Here is a 24,131-nt window from a genome sequence, read left to right as displayed (position 1 = left end):
AAAAAAAAAAAAAAAAAACCATGGACCCATGTCACTTTAGTTTTGTGTATTTCATTGTACATAAATTACATTTCAATAAAATGCATTTTTTTCTTTTTAAAAAAGATAGTAAACAAACCACGGACATGAGGCCAGGTTAGCGTCTCTTCCAACTCCTCTTAAAACCAAGGTATTCTCTGTCCTTTGTACCAAACTAATAAATGGCTAGAGTCAGTCACAAAGCCATAGAAAAGGGCGATACCACTTACTTTGTACATCACATTTCCTTCCTCCATTAATTTCTGTAGAAGTATAATCAAAATATCAGGTTTGGACGTGGCCATCGCCCAAGCAGCATTTCCTGCAAAATAAACATGCATTCAGAGCACTGCAGGGTCTTGGAGGGAAGGAGTTCAATTCTTCTGGGGCCCCACCAAAGCTACACACATCATGTACAGCAGAGAACCCAGCTGCACAGGACAACTGTTTCTGCAGTTTTCCAGCTTCCAGATAATACACTGAAGGAAAGAGCACAGCACACCCATGAGACGGTTTCGTTTCTAATAGGCTTTATGCCGCACCAGTGTAAGACATAAATCTAAGAGACAGATCCACTGCTATTCTTCAAGTGAATAAAGTCTTGCAAACCTAAGGCATCACAGCAGCCACAACCCATCCTCACCAATGGGGATCTTGGGGAGAAATCAAAACTTCTGACAAATCTCATTAGCTTCTCGCAGCACCCATCATCACAGGCAACAAATGGAGTTGTGTGTTCTTAGCATCCTCTTGCATCCTACCATTAAAATCTATTCCTGGGATTACCTAACTGTGGAGCTTCTCCTTTCTTCCTAGGCCTCATTCTCTAGGCCTTCTTGCTCATGTCTGTGCCCACCTCCTCTCCGCCAGCCTACATCAAGGCATCTTCTCAACACTCACAACACTGTGTGGGGTAGTATTTAAGAGCATGGCTCCAGGAGTCACACTGCTTCAATTAAAACCCTGACTGCCACTTACTTCTCTATGCCTTGGTTTTCTCATCTGTAAAATGATATCACCACCACCACTTACAGGGTTGGAGTGAACATTAAAAGTTAAAATATGAAAATGCACAGGAGAGCTCCAGATACTGCTAACTGCTTACTAACATTAACCTGTATCATCTTCTTCATTGTAGTCCCCTGCCCAGAGCTACTGTTGGTCAAATGTCTTGTGTTTCAAACTCGAACAGTGACTCTCTAGTTGCTCCTCTCTCACCACAGTCTGAATGGTGTTTTATGCTCCAATCAGCCACACAAAGGGTCTCTCTATACTCAGAGCCCCCACATGTTTTGTCTTCAGGTAACCCATCTCAGCTCAATTAGATCACATGACTTTTTCCTTGTATAAACCATGCTGGGGTTGCAATTTGCCTGCCCAGGGCACAATGATTACTGTACAACAGTGGATCTCAACCTAGCTGCTCATTAGAATCACCTGGTGAGCTTTAGTAACTACTGCTGCTTGGGTCCTTCCCCCTACCCCTGAGTCTAATCTGATTGCTCCAGGGAGCACATCCTGGGCATTGCTACCACCCTGCTACTCTAGACTATCTTCAACATTAGCCTCTGCTTTCTACCCACAGGGTGTCCCTGGGAAGTGCCAACTGTTAACATGCTTGGCTGCTAACTAAAGGCTGGAGGTTCGAGTCTACTCAGAAGGGCTGTGGAAGAAAGACTAAGTGATTTATTTCCAAAAACAAAACAAAAGAAAAACCAGCCATTGAAAATCCTATGGAGTACAGTTTCTATTCCAGCACACATGGCATTGTCGTCAGTTGGAATGACTTGATGACAACTGGTTACTTGTTCTACCCACATTATTATTAGTATGAGTTACATTTGGCTGCTAACCAGGAGGTCAGTGGTTCAAATCCACAAGCTGCTCTGCAGAAGGAAGATGGGGCAATCTACTTCCGTAAGGATTTACAGCCTCAGACACCCAAAGGGGGTCGCTATGAGTTGGAATCTACTCGATGGCACTGAGTTTAGTTTGTGGTTGTTAGGTGCTTAAATAAGCCTGCGGGGGGTGGTGGTGGGGTGGACAGGAAAAAAAAATCGAAACATTGGACATTTTATTTCTTAACCTGGAGGCAGATAAATGTCAAGGCTCCCTAATACACTGCAAAATCTGAAGTTAACTTCCTTCTGTCTGCTGAACTAAGGTGGCATTCACTGACCTAATTTGGCTCCTTTTCTCAGTAGTGTCACCACTACAGATGTGTTTCGACAGCCAATGGCTCTGTCCAGGGGACGCATGCCGCTGTGGTCCACGTGCTCAATCACAGCACCTTTCTCCACCAGGTACAGCACCTACAGTGGGGAGACAGAGGCCCTGAGGAGCAGCACAGGGCAGGAGTGCTACAGCTCCCCAACACCTTGTTTGGCCTCTTGGACCAGAGCCTGGCAGCCAGCTCTACTCTTATTTGAGATGCCTGTAGCCATCAGTGATCCTGGAACAGAAATAAAGTTGACACAAAATGGAGAAGAAAAGCTGGAATCTATAGCTAAAACCCAGTGACTGTAATAAAAGTAATTGGTGATTAAAGTGATTGTGATTATCACTGAGGAAGAGAACAGGAAGAGAGATGTGCTGTATGCTAGCACCCATATACCACACATGTGTGTATGTCCACCTGCATGACCTATCTGTCTCTTCATCACTTCCTAAGCCACAGAGATGTGCCCAGTTACCTGTTCATCTCCAGTTAATTAGGAGGTAGATTCTGCAATAAGCTGCAATGTGCTTGCAGGTTATATAGTAATGGGAACTTTACAAACACTCAGATCAATATAGCCTGGGCATAGCAAGCCACAAAAATTAGCAGCTTGGGACCAGAAGGACTTGAGCATAACTCACCTTTTAAGGCTTAGGAAAAAAAACTGAATACTGGGACTATAAAGATGGAAAGTTTGAGACCATGGTAAAGATTGATAAAGTAGCTGTCACTTGGACAATGACCACTTTGACCACTCAAATCGCTCACTCTAAAATGTAGCCACTTTAGATTTTTACATGCATATGACAGGACATTCATTCTATCAGTCCATCAGCTGTTCCAAAATGACCCTAGAATGCTAAGCTCCTTCACTCTTCCCAAATGTTGTGTTCTGGTTACAAAGTGCTGCTCTGACAAGAATATAGCACAAATGGCATGGCCTTAATAAACGGGAGTTTATTCCCTTAAGTTTGGAGGCTTTAAGTCCAAGTTCAAAGTGCCAGGCTCTAGGGGCTGGGTGAAAGCCCCTCAACCTCGGGGTCCAGCTCTGCCTCCTGCTCCTGGCCCACTGGAGCTAGAGGCTTTTCTTCACTCAGACAGCTGCTGGATGCTGAGCTGAGAAGTCCAAGGTTGACAAGTAAAAAGGCACAGTCCCAATGTTACCAAACTACACAGCAGGCCATTAATTTAAGTCCGTTTTAAGTCCCAAGGTCAGCAGAGCATGGCAGGCTGCTGAATGACAACATGGCTACATGCAGGGTCCAAGTGTGCCATAAGCTAGAGACTATCCCCAAGGCTTCTCCTTATATACAGGAAGCAGACCACATCCCAAAGGCAGCTACTCAGCTGCTTGTGGTAGATCCCATCATGGAGCTGACTGCCAGTCTCATCACAGGGAATAACTACATTCAGCTGCCCAGCCACTCAACCAGGCCCAGCCAAGTTGACATACAAATTTAACCACCACATGTTGCCAAACTACAGAATTTGGCAAGACAGTGTAAGCTGAACAATTAAAGTGTGTGGATACATGAGATTTAATTAAAAATCTGTTTCTGCAAATCACCATGAAGTACAGTATACAAGGTACAAGAAACTGACATCATAGAACTCTAGCATCACAACCTTTTAAAGCACCAAGGCTCAGATGTGCAGGGTGAAAGCTTTTTCTCCAAGGGACACAGCTCCCAGTAGCACAGTTCTTGCTTCCTAAGCTATTCTCCACATATTGTACAGATCAAACTATTCAACGGTGCAAACTCTCCAGTAACTGATTATGTATGTCTCTAGCATCTGCTGGGCTCCTGGGATGTGGAGCGTGACAGATATGGTTTCTGCCCTGAAAGGCATTTTGTGGTTCTTAGCTTATTAAGGTTTTATCTCTTCGCACCTTCATTAGACTTAGGAATTTGGTAGAATGATAAAGGTGGTCCCAAAAGCATTTTATATTACGTACAGGCAATGCCACATCGCTTTGAAAGCAAAATAACTATTTGATTATTTCTCACATATAAGAGTGATTTTAAAATTATTTATAGTTATTCTATTTATATGAATTACTATGAGAAAATAAAACCACATATGCATGCATGTATACATATTCACATATATGTCTCTGCTGTGTATACAGTTTATAATCAAGGCTTTTAAATTTTTAAGAGTCTTTTAAAGTTTTTACTAGAGTCCTGGAACAGACTGCAAGTCATGGAATTTTAGAGCAACAATGCATGACACATACACACACACTGATCACACATGGGCACAGCCTCACACACACTCTGGAAATTGTCAGGTTCATGGGAGTTCTGTGTGATGCTGGTCCTGGGCATGCAGCTGGAGGAGAGTGAACGTCTGTTAGCACTTACTGTCTCTGCATCCCCATAGAAGGCTGCCAGGTCCAAAGGAGTGCGGCCATTCTTGTCTGTCTGGTCTATTGCGGCTCCTTCTTCAACTAGATACTGAACCACTGTCCTGTGACCTTTCAGACAAGCCCAGCTTAACGCTGACAGACCCTCTTTGTCCAGAGAAGAAAGGGCAGCACCTGAAAGACAAGCCCATTCACAAAACACAAACCTAATTAAGAAAAAGCCAAGAAGCACTTAGTCATAGACAGCTACCCAGAGTGACTGAATAGTTGAACTGATGGGCTCGGGACCATAGTCACAGGGGACATCAAGCTCAACTGGCATAACATACTACACAAAACATTGTTCCACATCCTACTTTGGTGAGTAGCAACTGGGATCTTAAAAGTTTGCAAGCAGCCATCTCGATGCAACAATGGGTCTCCTCGTCCAGAGAAAAGAAGAACGAAGAAAATCAAAGATTCATGGAAATAATTAGTCCTAGTGACTGGTATACTATGTGATCCTTAGCCTATACAACAACTATGAGACCAGAAGAACTAGATGGTGCCGGGCTACCATTGTCAACCACTCAGAGGGGGATCTATGTAGGAGATCCTGGATAGAGAGGGAGAACAATGTGGAACAAAACTCAAAATCATTTGGAAATTAAAAAAAAAAAAAAGGGGGGACCAGGTTTGCTGGTCTGATAGAGCCTGGTGGAACCACTGAGACTATGGCCCCTAGCTGCCCTTTAGGTCTGGAATTGAACCCACACCTGTGGCTTCCAGCCAAACAAAAGACAGGCATATGAGTTGAACATTTACCCAAGGTAGATACACTCCTTGGAGAGAATAATCATGGGAGAAAGAAGGGCTGTTTATGCACAGGGAGACAGCTCAGGGGGCAGGAGTGCAAGAGGAATGGACACAGCGAAGAAGAGGTAAGTATTGGGAGGAAGTGGGAGGGGAACTGTTGCATTGGGGTAAATTATAGTCAATGTCACGAGACAAAGTGTATGTGAACTGCTGTATGGAAAGTGAATTTGCTCTGTAAACTTTCACCCAAATCACAATTAAAAAAAAAAAAAAGAGTGGGGAAAGAAAAAAAAGGCTAAGAAGCAAACCATTTCATAACTACAAATACCTGGCCTGAACAGCATGTCAATCCAGTGCTGCGAAATTTGAAGCCAACTGGCCAACAAACAAGGATCAAGTGGGACCAGTCCCTGGAGAAGGACTTGGTTAACTGGAGGGTCAGCAAAAAAAAGAGGAAGACCCTCAACAAGTTGGACTGGCACAGGGGCTCCAACAACAGGGTCAAACACAGCAATGATTGTGAGGATAGCACAGGACAGGGCAGTGTTTTGTTCTGTTGTACATAGGGTCACTATGAGTCAGAGCCAACTCCATGGCACCTAACAACAACAACACATTATTGAAGCTGGGCAGAGGATACACAGGTATTCACTACCTAGACTATCCACTTTTGTGCATACTCAAAAATTTCCATGACAAAAACATTTTTAAAATGTGAGTCAGAAAGTACGGAATGGGTCTGCCAAAACTTTTCTTCATCCATTCTAAATAATCAAAAGGCAGGGCCGATGTGCAGCTACCTTTTGAAAGAAGAAATTCCACGGTGCTTAAGTGCCCTTCACATGCAGCCACCATAAGGGGCGTCCGTCCCTGCTTGTCACTCAGGTTCACATCACAGCCGCACTCCAGAAGCAACCTCACAATCTGAAAGAAATGTTCAGAGTCACAACCTACCCACTGCATTCCAAATTGCCCTCTCTGCACCCAGATGGGGTTCTCTGCCTTTAAACGTAGTACAATCCCCTCCTTTAAAAAATCCCTTTAGCTTTGTGATCCATGGGGTGTGTAAAAACTTTCTATTCTTTTGGACAGCATCTTTTTCCATACATCTGCTCTTTATTTTAGCATACTTAGTTCATTAGTCCACCATTCGTCTGTCAGTCTGTCATACTGTGGTGGCTTGCATGTTGCAGTGAGGCTGGAGGCTATGCTACCAGTATTTCAAATACCAGCAGGGTCACCCACGGTGGACAAGTTTCTGTGGAGCTTCCAGACTAAGAGTCAGAAGAAAGGGCCATCCACTACTCAAAGAACTGGCCAGTGAAAACCTTATGAATAGCAGTGAAACACTGTCTAATATAGTGCCAGAAGATGAGCCCCTCAGGTTGGAAAGCACTCAAAATACGACTAGGGAAGAGCTGCCCCCTCAGAGTAGAGTCAACCTTAATGATGTGGATGGAGTAAAGCTTTTGGGACATCCATTTGCCAATGTGGCATGACTCAAGATGAGAAGAAACAGCTGCAAACATCCACTAATAATCAGAACATGGAATGTATGAAGTATGATGCAGGAAAATTGGAAGTTGTCAAAAATGAAATCTGACACATAAAGATTGATATCCTAAGCATTAGTGAGCTGAAATGGATTGGTTTTGGCCATTCTGAATCACACAACCATATGACCTACTAAGCTGGGAATAATAAACTGAAGAGGAATGGCGCGGCATTTATCGTCACAAAGAATATTTCAAAATCTATCCTGAAGTACAGTGCTGTCAGTGATAGGATAATATCCATACACATACAAGGAAGAACAGTTAATACTACTATTATTCAAATTTACACACCAACAACCAAACCCAAAGATGAGAAAACTGAAGATTTTTACTAACTCCTGCAGTCTGAAATTGACCAAACATGCAATCAAGATGTGTTGATTATTACTGGTGACTGAAATGCAAAAACTAGAAACAAAGAAGAATCACCAGTAGTTGGAAAATATGGCCAACTGGATATGATGCTGGAGATCAAATGATAGCATTTTGCAAGACCAGAGACTTATTTACTGTAATTACCTTTTTTCACCAACATAAATGGGGTAGACACATATCGCTCACTAGATGGAATAAACAGGAATCAGAATGACTACTTCTGTGGAAAGAGGCGATGGAGAAGCTCAGTATCTTTAGCCAAAACAAGGCCAGGGACTGAGTGTGGAACAGACCATCAATCAACTGCTCATATGCAAGTTCAAGCTGAAGCTGAAAACCATTAAAACAAGTCCACAAGAGCCAACATATGACCTTGATTGTGTCCCAACTGAATTTAGAAACCATTTGAAGAACAGATTTGACATACTGAACACCAATGACTGAAAACTAGAGGAACTGTGGGATGACATCAAGAACATCAACCATGAAGAAAGCAAAAGGTCATTAAAAAGACAGGAAAGGATGGACTTCCAGTAAGATGGTGGAACAGGCAGACAAGCTACACAGACCCTCTTCAACAAAGAAAAGATAAATCAATTGGCAGAGATAGAGAAGATAATCCTGGAGCCCTGAGCTTTGAAATGAAGGATACAGCAGTGGATTAAACACCAACTAGTAGAAGAACCTGAATGAATATAGTGACTCAGGAGACAAATGGAGCTGCAGACTGTCAGCTATCCTGATGGCACGGACAGATTTCCAAATGGTGTTGGGACCTGAGAATTAACCTAAAAATGGGCCCTGTTTGCCAAGGGCTGCATGGACAACTGTGCTGGTGTCTGATGACTAAAAAGGGAAACAGTAAAGGAGGAGACATACTGAGCTGTGGACTTTCAGCTGTCCAGAGAGTGTAGCCATTTTGAATGTTTACAAACGGTGGCCATTTTAGATATTTAAAGTGACAACATTCTCATGCAGATTCCAGGGACCTAAGAATAGGCTCCGCTTGCCAAGGACAACACGGATATACAGGAGGCTAATGATTGGGAAGGAGACAGGTGGTAAGTGCATAAGAGCTGCCAACTAATGAATAGAGGGCACAGAATCCTCCTTACTCAGATAGCACCCAAACAAAACAAAGAAAATTAAAATCTTGGGTGAATCATTCCAACATACAATCACCAATAAAATATAAACACAAAAGTGTCACAATGTCTGCAGACAACAGACCATCACAGTCCACACAAAGAAGCAAGAGAAACAAGGGACCAGAATACAGATCCAAAACACATCCCTAAGGAAGAAACAGCATTGGAACTCCCTGATAAGGAATTCAAAATAATTATATTTAGGTACCTTCAACGAATTGAGAGACAGATCAAGGAAAACACGGACAAAATTGAGGAAAACACAGAAAACCCTAGAAAAATTTCAAAAGACGATATAAGAACAAAATGACAAAATTAATGAAAAATTAGAAATGATACAAAATCTACACACAGAAATTCAGAAGATTAATACTAAATTTTCAAAAGTAGATAACACATTGAAAGGGCAAAAGAGTAGAACTGATACAATGGAAGACAGAATTAGTGAGACTGAAGACAAATACCTGAATACTTCTTTGGAAAGGGATCAATCAGAAAAAAGGTCAAAACAAAATGAAGAAAGCCTAAGGATTATATGACATACTATCAAAAGGAATAACCCACGTTTAATCGGAATTTTAGAACAGGAAGAGACAAATAAAACTACAGAGAAAACTGTCAGAGATTTGTTGGAAGACAATTTCCCTGATATGATCAAAGATGAGAATATATCCATTCAAGAAGTCCAATGAGACCCAAACAGATAAACCCCAAAAGAAAATGACCAAGACATATCATCAAACTCACCAAAACCAAAGATAAAGAAAGAATCCTGAAAGCAGCACGGGAAAAATGAAAAGTTACCTACCAAGGACAACCAATAAGACTAAGCTCTGATGTCTTGGCAGAAACCAGGTTGGCAAGAAGGCAATAGGATGGTATATATAAAACCCTGAAAGAAAAAAATTTCCAACCAAGAACTATATACCCAGCAAAACTGTCCCTCAAATACAATGGTGAAATGAGGACATTTCCAGATAAGCAGAAATTACAGGAATTTCTTAAAACCAGACCAACCTTACAAGAGATGCTAAATGGAGTCCTTCGAACCGAGCACCAACACCACCAAACAACAACCAACCACTCACACATGATGACTTAACCAAGAAACCAACCCAGTTACAGAAGTATCCAAAGTAAATAAGCTCACAAGATTGTAAACAGGGAACCAGAGACATCAATTGGCAAAGAGGACAACTACAAAACAAAGAGAGTTACAGAACTTCTAAATGGTGAGGAAGTCAAGACAACTGCAAGATAGAATGGACTGTTCTAAACTTGGAAAGAAAATTATAAACAGGGTAACCACAAAAAAAAAAAAAAAAAGATAAACCTTCACATCAAAATAAAAAAGAGGACAAGCACAAATATTTAGCAAATATGAAAACAATAGTAATAAAGGAAATGATAACACAGTTCATAAACAAAATGGCTCAGCACAGACAATTATATGGAACAAAGAAATAGGCAACATCATGAAAAAACACACAACAAAATGACAGCAACAAATTCATACTTGTAGATATTTACACTGAATGTCAACGAATGAAATTCCCACTCAAGAGATGGAGAGTTGCAGAATGGATAAGAAAACAACCCATCAATATGCTGTCTATAAGAGACACACCTCAGAGACAAAAACAAAGAGAGACTAAAAATCAAAGGTTGGAAAAAGATGTATCAAGCAAATGGCAATCATAAAAGAGTAGGAGTGGCAGTATTAGTTTCTGACAAAATTGACTTTAAGACAAAAATCACCATAAGAAACAAGGAAGTACATTATATAATGGTTAAAGGATCAACTGAACAAGAGGACATAATAATAAATAAATATGCACCCAATGAAAGATCCCCAAAATACATAAATTAAACTGTAACAGAACTGGAGAGAGAAAAAAAAAAAAAAAAAAAGATAACTCCACAGCCATAGTAGGAGACTTTAAAACACCACTTTAATCAAAGATAGAACAACTGGAAAGAAATGCAACAAAGACACAGAAGTACTAAACAATACAATCCACCAACATGACCTTATAGACATCTACAGGGCACTTTACTGAACAACAGCATAATACACATTATTGTACGGTGCCCACAGAACATTCTCCAGGACAGACCATATGTTAGGCCACAAAGCAAACATTAATACATTTAAAAACACTGATATACTGCAAAGCATCTTCTCAGATCCCAATGCTATCAAATTAGAAATCAGCAATAGGAAAATTAAGGGAAAAAGAACAAACACATGGAAACTGAGTAAACACCATCCTTGAAAAAGACTGGGTAATAGAAGAAATAAAAAATGAAATTAAAAACTTCCTTGAATCAAATAAGAATGAAAACATAACGTACCAAAATCTTTGGGACACAGCAAAAGCAGTGATCAGAGACAAATTTATAGCAATAAATGTATACATCAAAAAAGAAGAAAGAGCCAAAATCAACACTTTAAACCAACATCTCCAACAATCACAAAAAGAGCACCAAAAAAAAAAAAAAAAGCCTACAGTCACCAGAAGGAAATAACAGTTTAAGCAGAAATAAATGAAAAAGAAAATAGACAGTAGGAAAAAAATCAGTAAGACTATAAGTTGGTATCTTGAAAAGATTAATAAAATTGACAAACCACTAGCAAATTTAACAATGAAAAAAAGGAAGAGAATACAAATAATGCAGTAAGAAATGAACTGGGCAATGTCACAAGAGAACCAACAGAAATTAAAAAGGATAATATCAGGACACTATGAAGATGTATATGCAAACAAATTTGAAAATCTAGAAAAAATGGGGGAGTTCTGGTGGTGTAGTACCTACAGGATCTGACTGCTAACCAGATGGCTGACAGTTCAAACCCACCAGCCATTCCTCAGAAGGAAGACTGGACAATCTACTTCCATAGAGATACTGCCTTAGAAATACTTACCTAAACTAATACACACTGAGGTGGAAAATCTGAACAGACCCATAACAAAAAAAGAAAGTGAACAGGTTATATTAAAAAAAAAAAAGCCCTGACCCATACAGTTTCACTGGAGAATTCTACAGAATGTTCAGAGAACTGACACCAATCCTACTCAAACTAGTCTTGTTGTTGTTGTTGTTGTTATGTGCTGTCGAGTTGGAAACCACTCCCCTTGTGAACAGGAACCAAAGGGATGAGCCACTCCTGGAGGCACTTACTTATCTATGCCAACAAATTTGGAAGACAGCTCCCTGGCCAAATGACTGGAAGAGATCTATATTTGTATTCATTCCAAAGAAAGGTGATCCCACAGAACGTGGAAATTATTGAACATTATCATTAATATTGCACTCAAGTAAAATCTTACTGAAGATAATTCAAAAACGGTTGCAGCAGTATATTGACAGAGCACTTCCAGAAATGCAGGCTGGGTTCAGAAGATGACATGGGATGAGGGATATCATTGCTGATGTCAGATGGATCTTAGCTGAAAGCAGAGAATACTAGAAAGATGTTTACTTGTGTTTTATTGACTATCCAAAAGCATTTGACTATATGGATCGTAACAAATTATGGATAACATTGAGAAGAATGGGAATTCCAAAACATTTAATTGTGTTCATGAGGAACCTGTACGTAGACTAGAAGGCTGTCATTTGAACAGAATGAGGGGAAACTGTAGAGTTTAAAATCAGGAAGGCTGTGCATCAGGGTTGTATTCTTTCACCATACTTATTCAATCTTTATCCTGAGCAAATACTCCGAGAAGCTGGACTAGATGAAGACTGTGGCATCAGTATTGGAGGAAGGCTCAGTAACAACCTGCAATATGCAGACGACACAACTCTGCTTGCTCAAAGTGAGGATGTCTTGAAGTACTTACTGATGAAGATTGAAGACTACAGTCTACAGTATGGATTACACCTCAATGTAAAGAAAACAAAAATCCACACAAGTAGACCAATAAGCAGCAGCACGATAAATGGAGAAAAGATTGAAGTTGTCACAAACACTTCACATTGCTTGGTTCTACAACCAACACCAATGGAAGCAGCCGTCAAGACATCAAAAGACATATTGCATTGGGCAAATCAGCTACAAAAGACCTCTTTCAAGTGCTGAAGGCAAAGATGTCTCCTTGAAGACTAAGGAGCACCTAACCGAAGCCATGGTATTTTCAATTGCCTCATATGCATGTGAGAACGGGACAATGAATAGGGAAGACTGAAGAAGAACAGATGCTTCTGAGCTGGAGTCTGGCGACGAATACTCAAATTACCATGGACTGCTAAAAGAACTAATGGATCTGTCCTGGAAGAAGTACAGCCGAATGCTCCTTGGAAGCAAGAATGGCCAGACTTCGTCTCACCTACTTTGGTCACTCTGTCAGAAGGGATCATCCCTTGAAGAAGGATATCATGCTTGGTAAAATGGAGGGTCAGCGAAAAAGGAGAAAACCCTCTAGGAGGTGGACTGACAGAGTAGCTACAATGACAGACTCAGGTATGTACCAAGGATTGTGAGGCTGGTGCAGTATCAAGTAGTGCTTCATTCTGTTGCACACAGGGTTGCTTTGAGTCAGAGGCTACTCGATGGCACCTAACAACAATTCATTCTTAGGTCTACAAAACACACACACCAGGCAGAAAGAGTAACTTTGGGGAGAAAATGGTAACCATAACCAGGTACATACCCACTGGGGGATATGGGAAGCTTAGCTAAGGGTCATTTAGGTTCCAGGCTGGAGCTAAAGTGAAGTAACTGTGGGATAAGGGCATGGGAGGTTGCCACTCCACCCCATGCAACCTACTTTTAAAAGATTTAAGAAGGATATCATGCTTGGTAAAATGGAGGGTCAGCGAAAAAGGAGAAAACCCTCTAGGAGGTGGACTGACAGAGTAGCTACAATGACAGACTCAGGTATGTACCAAGGATTGTGAGGCTGGTGCAGTATCAAGTAGTGCTTCATTCTGTTGCACACAGGGTTGCTTTGAGTCAGAGGCTACTTGATGGCACCTAACAACAATTCATTCTTAGGTCTACAAAACACACACACCAGGCAGAAAGAGTAACTTTGGGGAGAAAATGGTAACCAAACACAGTACATACCCACTGGGGGATATGGGAAGCTTAGCTAAGGGTCATTTAGGTTCCAGGCTGGAGCTAAAGTGAAGTAACTGTGGGATAAGGGCATGGGAGGTTGCCACTCCACCCCATGCAACCTACTTTTAAAAGATTTAAGGCTTGGTGGATGGCCTGAGGCTTACAAAAGGCAATTTTTAGCAAAGTTTACAAAGTGAAAGAATGAATGAATCTGAGGTCTGGTGGCTTGGTGCCTAAGGCATTTGACTGCTAACCAGAAGTCCTGTGGTTCAAACCCACCAGCCACTCCTCAGAAGGACAACTGCGCAATCTACTTCCATAGAGATACCAAAACTCCAAAAAGCTCACTGCTGCCGAGTTGGATCTGACTAATAGCAACCCCTCCTTGGGTTTCCAAGGTGGTATCACTATGGAAGTAGATTGCCCAGTCTTCCTTCCGAGGAATGGCTAGTGGGTTTAACCAGTCTTCTGGTTAGCAGTCAAATGCCTTAGGCACTACGCCACCAGAGATACAACCTTGGAAACTCAAGAAGGGGTTGCTATGAGCCGAAATCGACTCCACGGTACTGAGTTTGGTTTTTTGATCTACTTCTGCAATGATATTGCCTCGGAAATCCAAAGAGGGGTCACTATCAGTCAGATCTGACTCCACAGCAGTGAGTTTCATTTTTGTTTTTAAAGCAGATTCTCAGCTTCAGGGCCTTGTATTTAAACAGAACCATCAAAAGCTAAAGCTAGGGGTGGGGGTGGGTTGGTGGGGGGAGCAGGGCGACATCTCATAACCACCAGCCCAGTAAGAGCTGCTCTCTTCAAGGGCACAGTCCAAGGTTTTTCTCGGCTACCTCTGTTCTATCACCTGCAAGAACAGAAGGGAGCATATTCCCATTGCTATCTTGTTCTTTATGCACCAGCAAATGCTTCCTAACTTCCGCATGATCTAGAAAACACCAGGGTCAGGAGAGAGACTTCTTGTTGTTGTTATGTGCCGTCGAGTCCGACCCAACTCATAGCGACCCCTCCTAGGGTTTCCAAGGCAGTATCACTACGGAAGTAGATTGCTCCATCTTCCTTCCAAGGAGTGGCTGGTGGATTTGAACCTCCAGCCTTCTGGTTAGCAGTCAAGTGCTTTAGGCACTACACCACTAGAGACTAGCCAGAGTAATAAGGCAGAATCTGTCAGGTGACAGAAACGTATGGTGCAAACCCCTCTCTGGAACTAGCTCTTGGAAACAAAAAAGGAAAATTTCAAGAGAAAACTAAAATCTTGGGGAGGAGAGGAGCCCTTGTACGTCCTGTCAATGGAGCTCAGTAGGAAAGGGGAGAAGAGCAATTCCCATTATGTAAATTTTGGTCTAGAAAACTCTTCCTACAGTGGACACAGTAAAATCCATTTATCTTTGGTTTGTAGCCTGTGTGTGCCTAGTGTCACTCATGGGGTAGGCACATGGTCACTGTTTACAAAAGTGAAGAAATGAATGAATAAAACTGCTGCTTTCAAATGATCCATCAAATGACTGGATTAAAGGCAACATGTTAATCACAGTAAAAGAAAACCAGCCTGAATCAAAGGACAAGGTCAGAGGGAAAATGTTTCCACTTCCAAAGAGTACAACAGAACTGCTCTCCTTCCAAGTATGACGGATAAATGGATCATAAGATAACAACCACCCCCCACCACCACCACTACTGCTGAAGAATCTATTATCAGGATGGGTTCCACCCACTGACTTCCCCTCCCCAGTATCTCAGGGCCCTCCCAAGTTAAAAGGAAGCAGTTGTGTGTCTATGGACTGATTTTCAGCCTGTTTTTAAGCCTGTATGTTGACCCTGTGCTCTTCTGCCAAATGTCTGACTTTATCCAGCAGGACTGAGGTAAAAGCAGAAGCCAAGATGTGAAACACAATAGACAGGGCTAAAGCACAGCTCTGCTGGCATAGGGCATTTGACTGCTAACCAGAAGGCTTGTGGTTCAAACCTACCAGCCACTCCTTGGAAGGAAGACTGGGCAATTTATTTCCTTAGCGATACTGCCTCGGAAACCCAAAGAGGGGTCACTATGAGTCAGATCTCATTCCACGGTAGTGAGTTTGTTTTTTTTGGTTTAAGGGGATATAGGATCTGGCCACATGTGACCTCAAAGGAGAGATGGGCAGTAGTGAAATCTATCCCCACTGTTTCTGAAGCATTCAAGGGCCCACACAGTACCTGCCAATGCCCCTGTCGTGCTGCACAAAACAAAGGTGGGACCCCTCTCCTGTTAGTCCGAGACACAACAGCTCCATGCTCCAGCAATAGCTCGCAGACATCCAGTTTCCCTCTTCCTGCAGCAGCCGTGAGAGCTAAAGAAAAGTGAGGGGAGGAAAGAATCTGTTAGTACGTGGTGGATTAAAGAGAGCCACAAAGTCTTTGAAGCTCCTCCTATTAGAAGGTGGAAGTCTATGTATCCTCCACTCTTAAGACTCAGGAGTGAGTTGGAGGTAGGGGCTGTGTGGCAGATTTGACCAAGACAACACAGTGGACACGATGCTGTTCTAGTTTCTGAGCCCAGGTCTGAAAGATAAGGCAACTTCCACTTCCTTGGAACACTCACTCTTAGACCCACAGGAAAAAAAAGAAAAAGTACTATCTACTGGTGCGGTTAACAGCCAGCTGACAGCCAACATCACCTTTCCAACCTTTTGTGTGAGGCATTCCGGAGGTGGGCCTTCCAGCCTCAGTCAAGTTGCATCAGCTATATGAGCAGAGGTGTTGAGGAGAGGTATAAGCCATCCCCAGCAAACTCTGTCCAAATTACATATTTAGCACAACTCACCCCCCCCCCAAAAAGCAACAGACAACTAGAATATAGTACAACAAAAACATGGAGATTACTATTATTGTCCAGCCTGGTTTCTTAGCCTAAAGTCATTATTTCCTAAAACAAAACACCTTACTGAGGCAGTTAAGGGCAATATCATATCATTCCAGCCTTTATAGAGCTCGTTGTTGTTATTGCTAGGTGCCGTCGAGTTGTCTCTGACTCATAGTGACCCTATGCACAGCAGAACACCGCCTGGTCCCCCACCAGCTCCATGATCTCTGCTGTACTTGAGCCCATCGCCGCAGCCATTGTGTCAATCCATCTCATTGAGGGCCTTTCTCTCTTTCATCAACCCTCCACCTTACCAAGCATGACTCCTTCTCCAGGGAATTATGCTTTCTGAAAACAAGACCAAAGTAGTTGAGACGAAGTCTGGCCATTCTCACTTCCAAGGAGCATTCTGGCTGCACTTCCTCCAGGATAGATCTGTTAGTTCTTTTAGTAGTCCATAGTACTTTCAGCATTCTTTACCAGCACCACAACTCAAAAGAATCAACTCTTCTTTGGTCTTCCTTATTCACTGTCCAGCTCTCACATGTATATGAAACCAAAAAAACCAAACTCACTGTTATTGAGTCAGACCCGACTCACAGTGACCACTCCTTGGGTTTCTGAGGCAGTATCACTATGGAAGTAGGATTGCCCAACCTTCCTTCCGAGGAGTGGCTGGTGGGTGTGAACCACTTGCTTTCTGGTTAGCAGTCACTAAGCGCCTAAGGCACTTGACTGTTAACCAGAAGGCTGGTGGTTCACACCCACCAGCCACTCCTGGAAGGAAGATGGGGCAAACTACCTCCGTAGTCATATTGCTTCGGAAACCCAAGGAGGGTCGCTATGAGTCGGGTACGACTCGACGGCACATAACAACAAGGCACTATGCCACCAGAGCTCCTCATGTGCATATAAGGCGACTGAAAATATCATGTCTTGTGTCAGATGTACCTTAGTCCTCAAGGAGACATCTTTGCTCCTCAGCACTTGAAAGAGGTCCTTTGTAGCCGACTTGCCCAGTGCTATACAACGTCTGATGTCTTGACTGCTGCTTCCATTGGTGTCGACTGCAGAACCAAGCAATGTGAAGTCTTTGACAACTTCAATCTTTTCTCCATTTATCTTGATGCTGTTTATAGGTACAGCTGTGAGGACTTTTGTTTTCTTTATATTGAGACGTAATCCATACTGCAGACTATGTATTCTTCAACCTTCATCAGTAAGTGCTTCAAGTCATTCTCACTTTCAGCAAGCAAAGTTGTGTTGTCAGCATATCACAGGTTGTTAATGATTCTTCCTTCAATCTTGATGCCACGTTCTTCTTCATATAGTCCAACTTTGCAGATTATTTGCTCAGCAAATAGATTGAATAAGTACGGTGAAAGGATACAATCCTGATGCACTCCCTTCTTGATTTTAAATCATGCAGTGTCCCCTTGTTCTGTTCGAACAACAATCTCCTGGTCTATGTACAGGTTCCTCATGAGTACAATTAAGTGTTCTGGAATTCTCATTCTTCTCAATGTTATCCACAATTTGTTATGATCCACATAATGAAATGCCTTTTCATAGTCAATAAAACACAAGTAAACATCTTTCTGGTATTCTTTGTTTTGTGCCAAGAGCCATCTGACATCAGCAATGATATCCCTTGTTCCACGTCCTCTTCTGAATCCAGCCTGCACCTCTGGAAGTTCTCTGTCAGTATACTGCTGCAACTGTTTTTTTATTATCTTCAAGTAAGATTTTACTTGCGTGCATTATTAGTGATATTGTTCGATAATTTCCACATTCTGTGGGATCACCTTTCTTTGGAATGGGTACAAATATGGATCTCTTCCAGTCAATTGGCCAGGCAGCTGTCTTCCAAATTTCTTGGCACAGACGAGTAAGTGCCTCCAGTGGGGCATCTGTTTGTTGAAACATCTCAATGGATATTCTGTCAATTCCTGAAGCCTTGTTCTTCACCAGTTCCTTCAGTGCAGCTTTGACTTCTTCCTTCAATACCCTTGGTTCTTGATTATATGCCACCTCCTGAAATGGATAAACACAGACCAGTTCTTTTTGGTACAGTGACACTGTGTATTCCTTCCATCTTCTTTTGATGTTTCCTACATCATTCAATATTTTGCCCATAGAATCTTTCATAGAATCTGCAACTAGAGGCTTAAATTTTTTTTCAGTTCTTTCAGACTGAGAAATGATGCCAAGCACGCTCTTTTCTTTTGGTTTTCTAACTCCAGGTCTCTGCACATTTCATACAGTAATTGGCTTTGTCTGCTCAAGCTGCTCTTTGACACTGTTCAGCTCTTTTATCTTGTCGTTTCTTCCATTTGCTTTAGCTACTATCCGCTCAAGGGCAAGTTTCAGAGTCTCTTCTGACATCCATTTTGGTCTTTTCTTTCATTCTTGTATTTTTAATGACCTCTTGCTTTCTTCATGGATAACGCTCTTGATGTCATCCCACAATTCTTCTAGTTTTCGGTCACTGGTGTTCAATGAATCAAATCTATTCTTTAGATGGTAATTCAGGAGGGATATATATTCAAAGTCATATTTTGGCTCTCATGGACTTGTTTTAATTGTCTTCAACTTCAAGTTGAACTTGCATATGAGCAGTTGATGGTCTGTTCCACAATCAGCTCCTGGCCTTGTTTTGGCTAAAGATACTGAGCTTTTCCATTGCCTCTTGTCACAGATGTAGTCAATCTGATTCCTGTGTACTCCCATCTGGCGAAGTTCACACATACAGCCACTGTTTGTGTTGTTGAAAAAAGGTATTCGCAGTGAATCAGTTGTTGTTCTTCAAAATTGTATCATGTGATCGCCAGCATTATTTCTGTCACCAAGGCCAAATTTTCCAACTACCAGTGATTCTTCTTTGTTTCAAAAATTTTCAACTTTTGCATTCCAGTCACCAGTGATAATTAATACATCCTGATTGCCTGTTTGGTAAATTTCAGACTGCAGAAGTTGATAAAAATCTTCAATTTCCTCATCTTTGGCTTTGGTGGTTGGTGCATAAATTTGAATAACAGTCCTATTAACTGGTGTTCCTTGTAGGCGTATGGATATTATCCTATCACTGACAGCATTGTACTTCAGGATATTGTACTTCAGGACAGATCTTGAAACATCCTTTGTGATGATGAATGCCAAGCCACTCCTCTTCAAATTATCATTCCCGGCATAGTAGATTATATGGTTGTCTGATTCAAAATGGCCAAAACCAGGCCATTTCAGCTCACTAACGCCTAGGATATCAATCTTTATGCATTCCATTTCATTTTTAACAACTTCCAATTTTCCTAAATTCTTACTTTGCACCTTCCATGTTCTGATTATTAACGGATTTTTGCAGCTGTTTCTCCTCAATTTGGGTCATGCCACATCAGCAAACGGAAGTCTTGAAAGCTTTACTTTATTCATATCAGTAAGGTTGGTTCTACTTTGATGATGCAGCTCTTTCCCGGTCATATTTTGAGAGCCTTCTGACCTAAGGGACTTGTCCTCCTGCGCTGTATCAGACAATGTTTCCAGGCTATTCTTAAAGTTGTGCAATCAGACAGTGTTTCTCTGCTATTCATAAGGTTTTTTATGAAACTTAGAATCTCTTTAATAAGAGTCCAGATTCAGGATTAAGAATATCAAGAAAGCAAAGAGGGGATCAGGTTGTAGAGGGCCTTGAATGTTCAGGTGAAGAGCCTGGATGTGACACCAGAGACAGTGAGCTGCCTGCGTAGTAGCGGTAGTGATATAGGGAGGTTAGCTCAAGATAAACAAGAACAACAGAGAGGGAAAGAAGTACAGTGCCACTGTCTCGTGATAACCCTCACATCAGTAACCATGCCTCCCCATTCCAAGTCAGTCATTCTTAAGTAGAAGAAGTGGGAGTGGGCATGTAAAAAAGAGGGGCTTAGTTACAAAAGGGGTCTGTTATGCTGTATGAACAGCTGTCCAAAGGAAAGGGAAGTATTCCAGAGGGAAACTCTTCAGTGGGGGAAGAGGACAGGAAAGGTATGGGAGAGAGATTGTAATGACACTGGATGTGGCATGATACTGGAACAGAAGGAAGCAGAGGAACCAAGGACGTAGCTTTGCTTCTATTCCCAGTGTCTGCCTGGAACAACTGTTTTTAAAATTCAGCCCCTACAATGTTCAACTTCCAGGATTGATCAAGTGTTCCTACAAATCAGTAACCAAGTGAGAGACCACAGTACAAAAATGCGCCCAGGCATAGACCCTTCACAAAAAGTGAAATTCAAACGCTAATGAACATACAGAACATGTCCAACCCTCATTAGCCATCAGAGTAATTGAGAAATGAACGGGGCATGGTGGGAACCTCATACACTGCTGGTGGGAGGAAAAATTGGGTTGCTCACTCTAGAAAACAGTCTGGCACTGTCTAGCAAAGCTGAAGATACATATGCCCTACAACCCCGCAATGCCACCTGTAGGCACACGCTCTATAGCAACTCTCGCTCAAATGTACCAAGAGACATATACAACATTGCTCATAGCAGCATTATTCATAGCAGTCTAAAACTGGAAGCAACCTATCAATAGATGTATCAAAACTGTGGTACAGTCAAACAACAGGATACCATACAGCAAGGAACATAACTGCTACACAGCTAAATGCAACAAAATGGGCCAGTCTCACAAACTTAAAAACCGATTTCAAGAAACAAAAAAGAATATACAGTGTGATCTCATTTATATATAGTTCAAATACAGAACACTGCCACAGCAGTGTTAGAAAGGGTGGGGCTTGGCACAGCTTGCCCTCCAGTTCTGTCTCCTGGGGACCTCGGGTGCACCACAGGACTTGGCAGCCAAGATCAAGGGCGCAGAGTGTTCAGGTGCAGAGTGTGTGTTTCCATATGTGAATTTAGGTACATCTGTCCTCCTCAAGCCACTATCAGGACAGACAGCTGCAACTACTCCAACTTCCAATCAACATGTCCATGGTTTAATCCCCAGGAATCAGACACACACATAAATAAATGTACACCTGACACCTGGGCCTTATCTCCCTGTGACAAACAGTGTTCCTCCAAAGAGCAAAGTCTCCACAGACCATTGTGAGGGACAGAGTACAGTGTGGCTGGTGACTTCACCTCTTCACACATCACGGAGAAGCAGGCACCACATCTGCTCTACAGATCACCTGAACTCTGCTTTTCACCCAAGGGTCAGAGGTCAAGCAGTTTCATATATATTATCTGGATTGTTCTGAGTGGTTCATGAGATGGAGGATCTGAGCACTGAGTCACCACTACCAGCACCTACTCCTTCTGCTGCTTTACTCCAGTTAGTGGATTCCTCTTCTGTTTTGTAGTTGATAATAAAAAACGAACAAAAACATACACGTGCACACACACGTGCAGACATATAAATGTCTACATGTGCTTATGCTCCCAGGCAAGACAGTCAACATATGTGCAGGATACCATGGAAAGGGATCAACACAGGAGCTCTGCCATTTAATGAGGTCTGAAGTGGACAGCACACTGTAACATTTTGTTCTCTTTTTGGTAAACAAGTTTCATTCGTATTATAAACAGTGCCTTTAAACCAGGATTTCTGTTGCAGCTGCTACTGAATTTCTTCAACAGCAGCATATCAGAAACCACAGCCTAGCACTAAAAATAGGGGGTATGTTTTATGGAGGCCAGAAGTTGGAGCAGCTGACACATGGACTCCAGCGCCACTCCAGGCTTGCTGAGAGATGGATCCCAATTCCTTTCTTTTCCTTCACAGTCTGACTTCTGGTGTTTTTAGGAGTAACTTCCTTTTCAGGTGATTAAGCACTTATAGGCACCTAAGGCTAAAAGAGTCTCACTCAGACTTTGTGTAGGGTTAACAAAGATCAGGTACTGCACACACAAGTTGTGAATGAGGCTCTCATTTGCAAATAGGACTTGGGCTTTCCTTTTTCCACTCAGATTGACTTTTTTGGCCCCATCAATCCAAATTCTGGAGGGCAGGGTGTATCTCAAATTTCAGCAGCCACAAGGACTCAAGGATACCATATTCGGAAACAAGAAGGGCTGAAGAACAGTCGATGACAAGCTTAAGCAAACAAAATCATGGCAATGCTATATTCAGGAATTCCAACTATTCTACTGAAAAGGACAACCTCTGAGCTGATGGACAGCTTGTAATGAGGGTAACTCACTCCGCCTGACCAGAAAAGAAGAGGAGTGGAGGCCAGGATGGACCATATACTCTCCAAGTTAGGCAATGCCGTGTTTTCTGGCTAATGAAACAGGAAGACAAAGGACTAAAGATTTGGTGTGAAATGGAAGCTCTAAAATCAGTATGAACCCATAGCGTTTTTATGACTCAAATTGGACACAATTTCTTTTACTTGCAAAACGCTTAATGAGAAGGTATTGTTTTCATTCAATTCTCATGAAAGCACATATCCATTTATTGACGATCTTGCGTAATTTCATCTCAGCAACCCTGTCCTCTGTCTTAAGGTTATGAATAGATTCATAATAGCAGGTGTTTAAGAAAAACCTGACTGAAACTTGCTGAAAACATGTCAATGAGATAATTCTTTGTATCATGAAATAGGAATCTTTTATACAAAAAGCTCTTTTATACAAAAGTTCTCTAGGCAAAGCATCTGACTTACACAAACTCAACTGTCAACAGGAGCAGATATTCCATAAACCAGACATTTCATAAAATTTAATGGCATTATCTGTCACTCAATCACATTGGGATGTGCTACCCAAGCCCAGCTGTGTGTAACATAGCACAGCTTAAGGGGTTATAGTAACAGACTGTTATTTGGACATGCCATGAGGAAAGACCAACTGCCAGAAAAGGACATCCTGCTTGATAATCACTGAAACCCTCAGTGAGATGGACTGACGTGAGAGATACAACAATCCGCTCCAACATGCCAATGACCATAAAGATGGCAAAGGACCAGGCAGTGTTCTGTTCTGTTATAAAGAAGGTCACCATGAATCAGAGTCAATGCAACTAACAGTAACGACAATCTCACCATCAATTGCTTCTGTACACAATTTGGAAACTTCAAGAGAAGGGTGATAGGTCAGTACACAGAGAGTGAGCAGAAGCAACTTGCTCCCCAGTCCCAGCCCCACCCCAGCTTCCATACCAGTGCCATTTCACACATTACATACGGATGACCCAAACTGAACTGGGCACCTAAGGAGTACAGTTTGTACACCCGGAATGGCACTTCATTCTGGTCAAGTGTTTGATGTATGCAGAGTAGCTTGACTTTGCATGTATAGTTTGGGTATCTGTCCAATTTAATTCCCATTTTATTGGACTTTTCTTTTTCAAAAGTGACCGGAAAATGGAAAAAGGGAAGTGTCAATATCAGGAGTAAGTAGTACAGTTCTCAAATATGCAAACTACTAATTGTGACAAAGATGGAACTGTTAGATGTGACAAAGGCAGTGATGTCTGAACATCAGTGGGAGGTTTGCTGGCCTCAGCCCACTCAATGGTAAAGGAAAGAGAGCACACAGAATGCTGGAAGTCTGTCAAGCTATTTTACCTAAAAAATGAAAATGTAATTAGGTATTTTATGATTTAAGAAAACTCTCAGAACATCCGCCAATCCTCCCACCCCTCCAACTCTTCCCTTTCCAGCAGTTCACCTTTAGGAGCTTGAGGAGCTCTGGTAGCATAGTGGCTAAGACACTTGCCTGCTAACCAGACGGCTGGTGGTTCAAACCC

The 24,131-nt window shown here is 42.0% G+C and overlaps 1 protein-coding gene across 1 annotated transcript in view; it reads right to left on the bottom strand.

The window, feature by feature from the left end:
• The window catches only part of TANC1 (tetratricopeptide repeat, ankyrin repeat and coiled-coil containing 1), a 258,142-nt gene that overhangs the window by 8,601 nt on the left and 225,410 nt on the right, over nt 1-24,131 (bottom strand). Inside the window, exons 18-22 of the mRNA XM_007941851.1 lie at nt 15,752-15,885; nt 6,200-6,323; nt 4,603-4,778; nt 2,198-2,330; nt 249-340 (exon numbers count right to left, since the gene is read on the bottom strand). Of these exons, the coding sequence (XP_007940042.1) occupies nt 249-340; nt 2,198-2,330; nt 4,603-4,778; nt 6,200-6,323; nt 15,752-15,885 (659 nt within the window). The remainder of the gene's footprint in view (nt 1-248; nt 341-2,197; nt 2,331-4,602; nt 4,779-6,199; nt 6,324-15,751; nt 15,886-24,131) is intronic.

Source organism: Orycteropus afer, unplaced genomic scaffold, assembly GCF_000298275.1.
Source record: "Orycteropus afer afer isolate SDZICR_OR568_19922 unplaced genomic scaffold, OryAfe1.0 scaffold00084, whole genome shotgun sequence".
Lineage (NCBI taxonomy): Eukaryota > Metazoa > Chordata > Mammalia > Tubulidentata > Orycteropodidae > Orycteropus > Orycteropus afer.
Note: the sequence above shows the minus strand (reverse complement) of the source record. Positions and strands in the feature narration are given on the sequence as shown.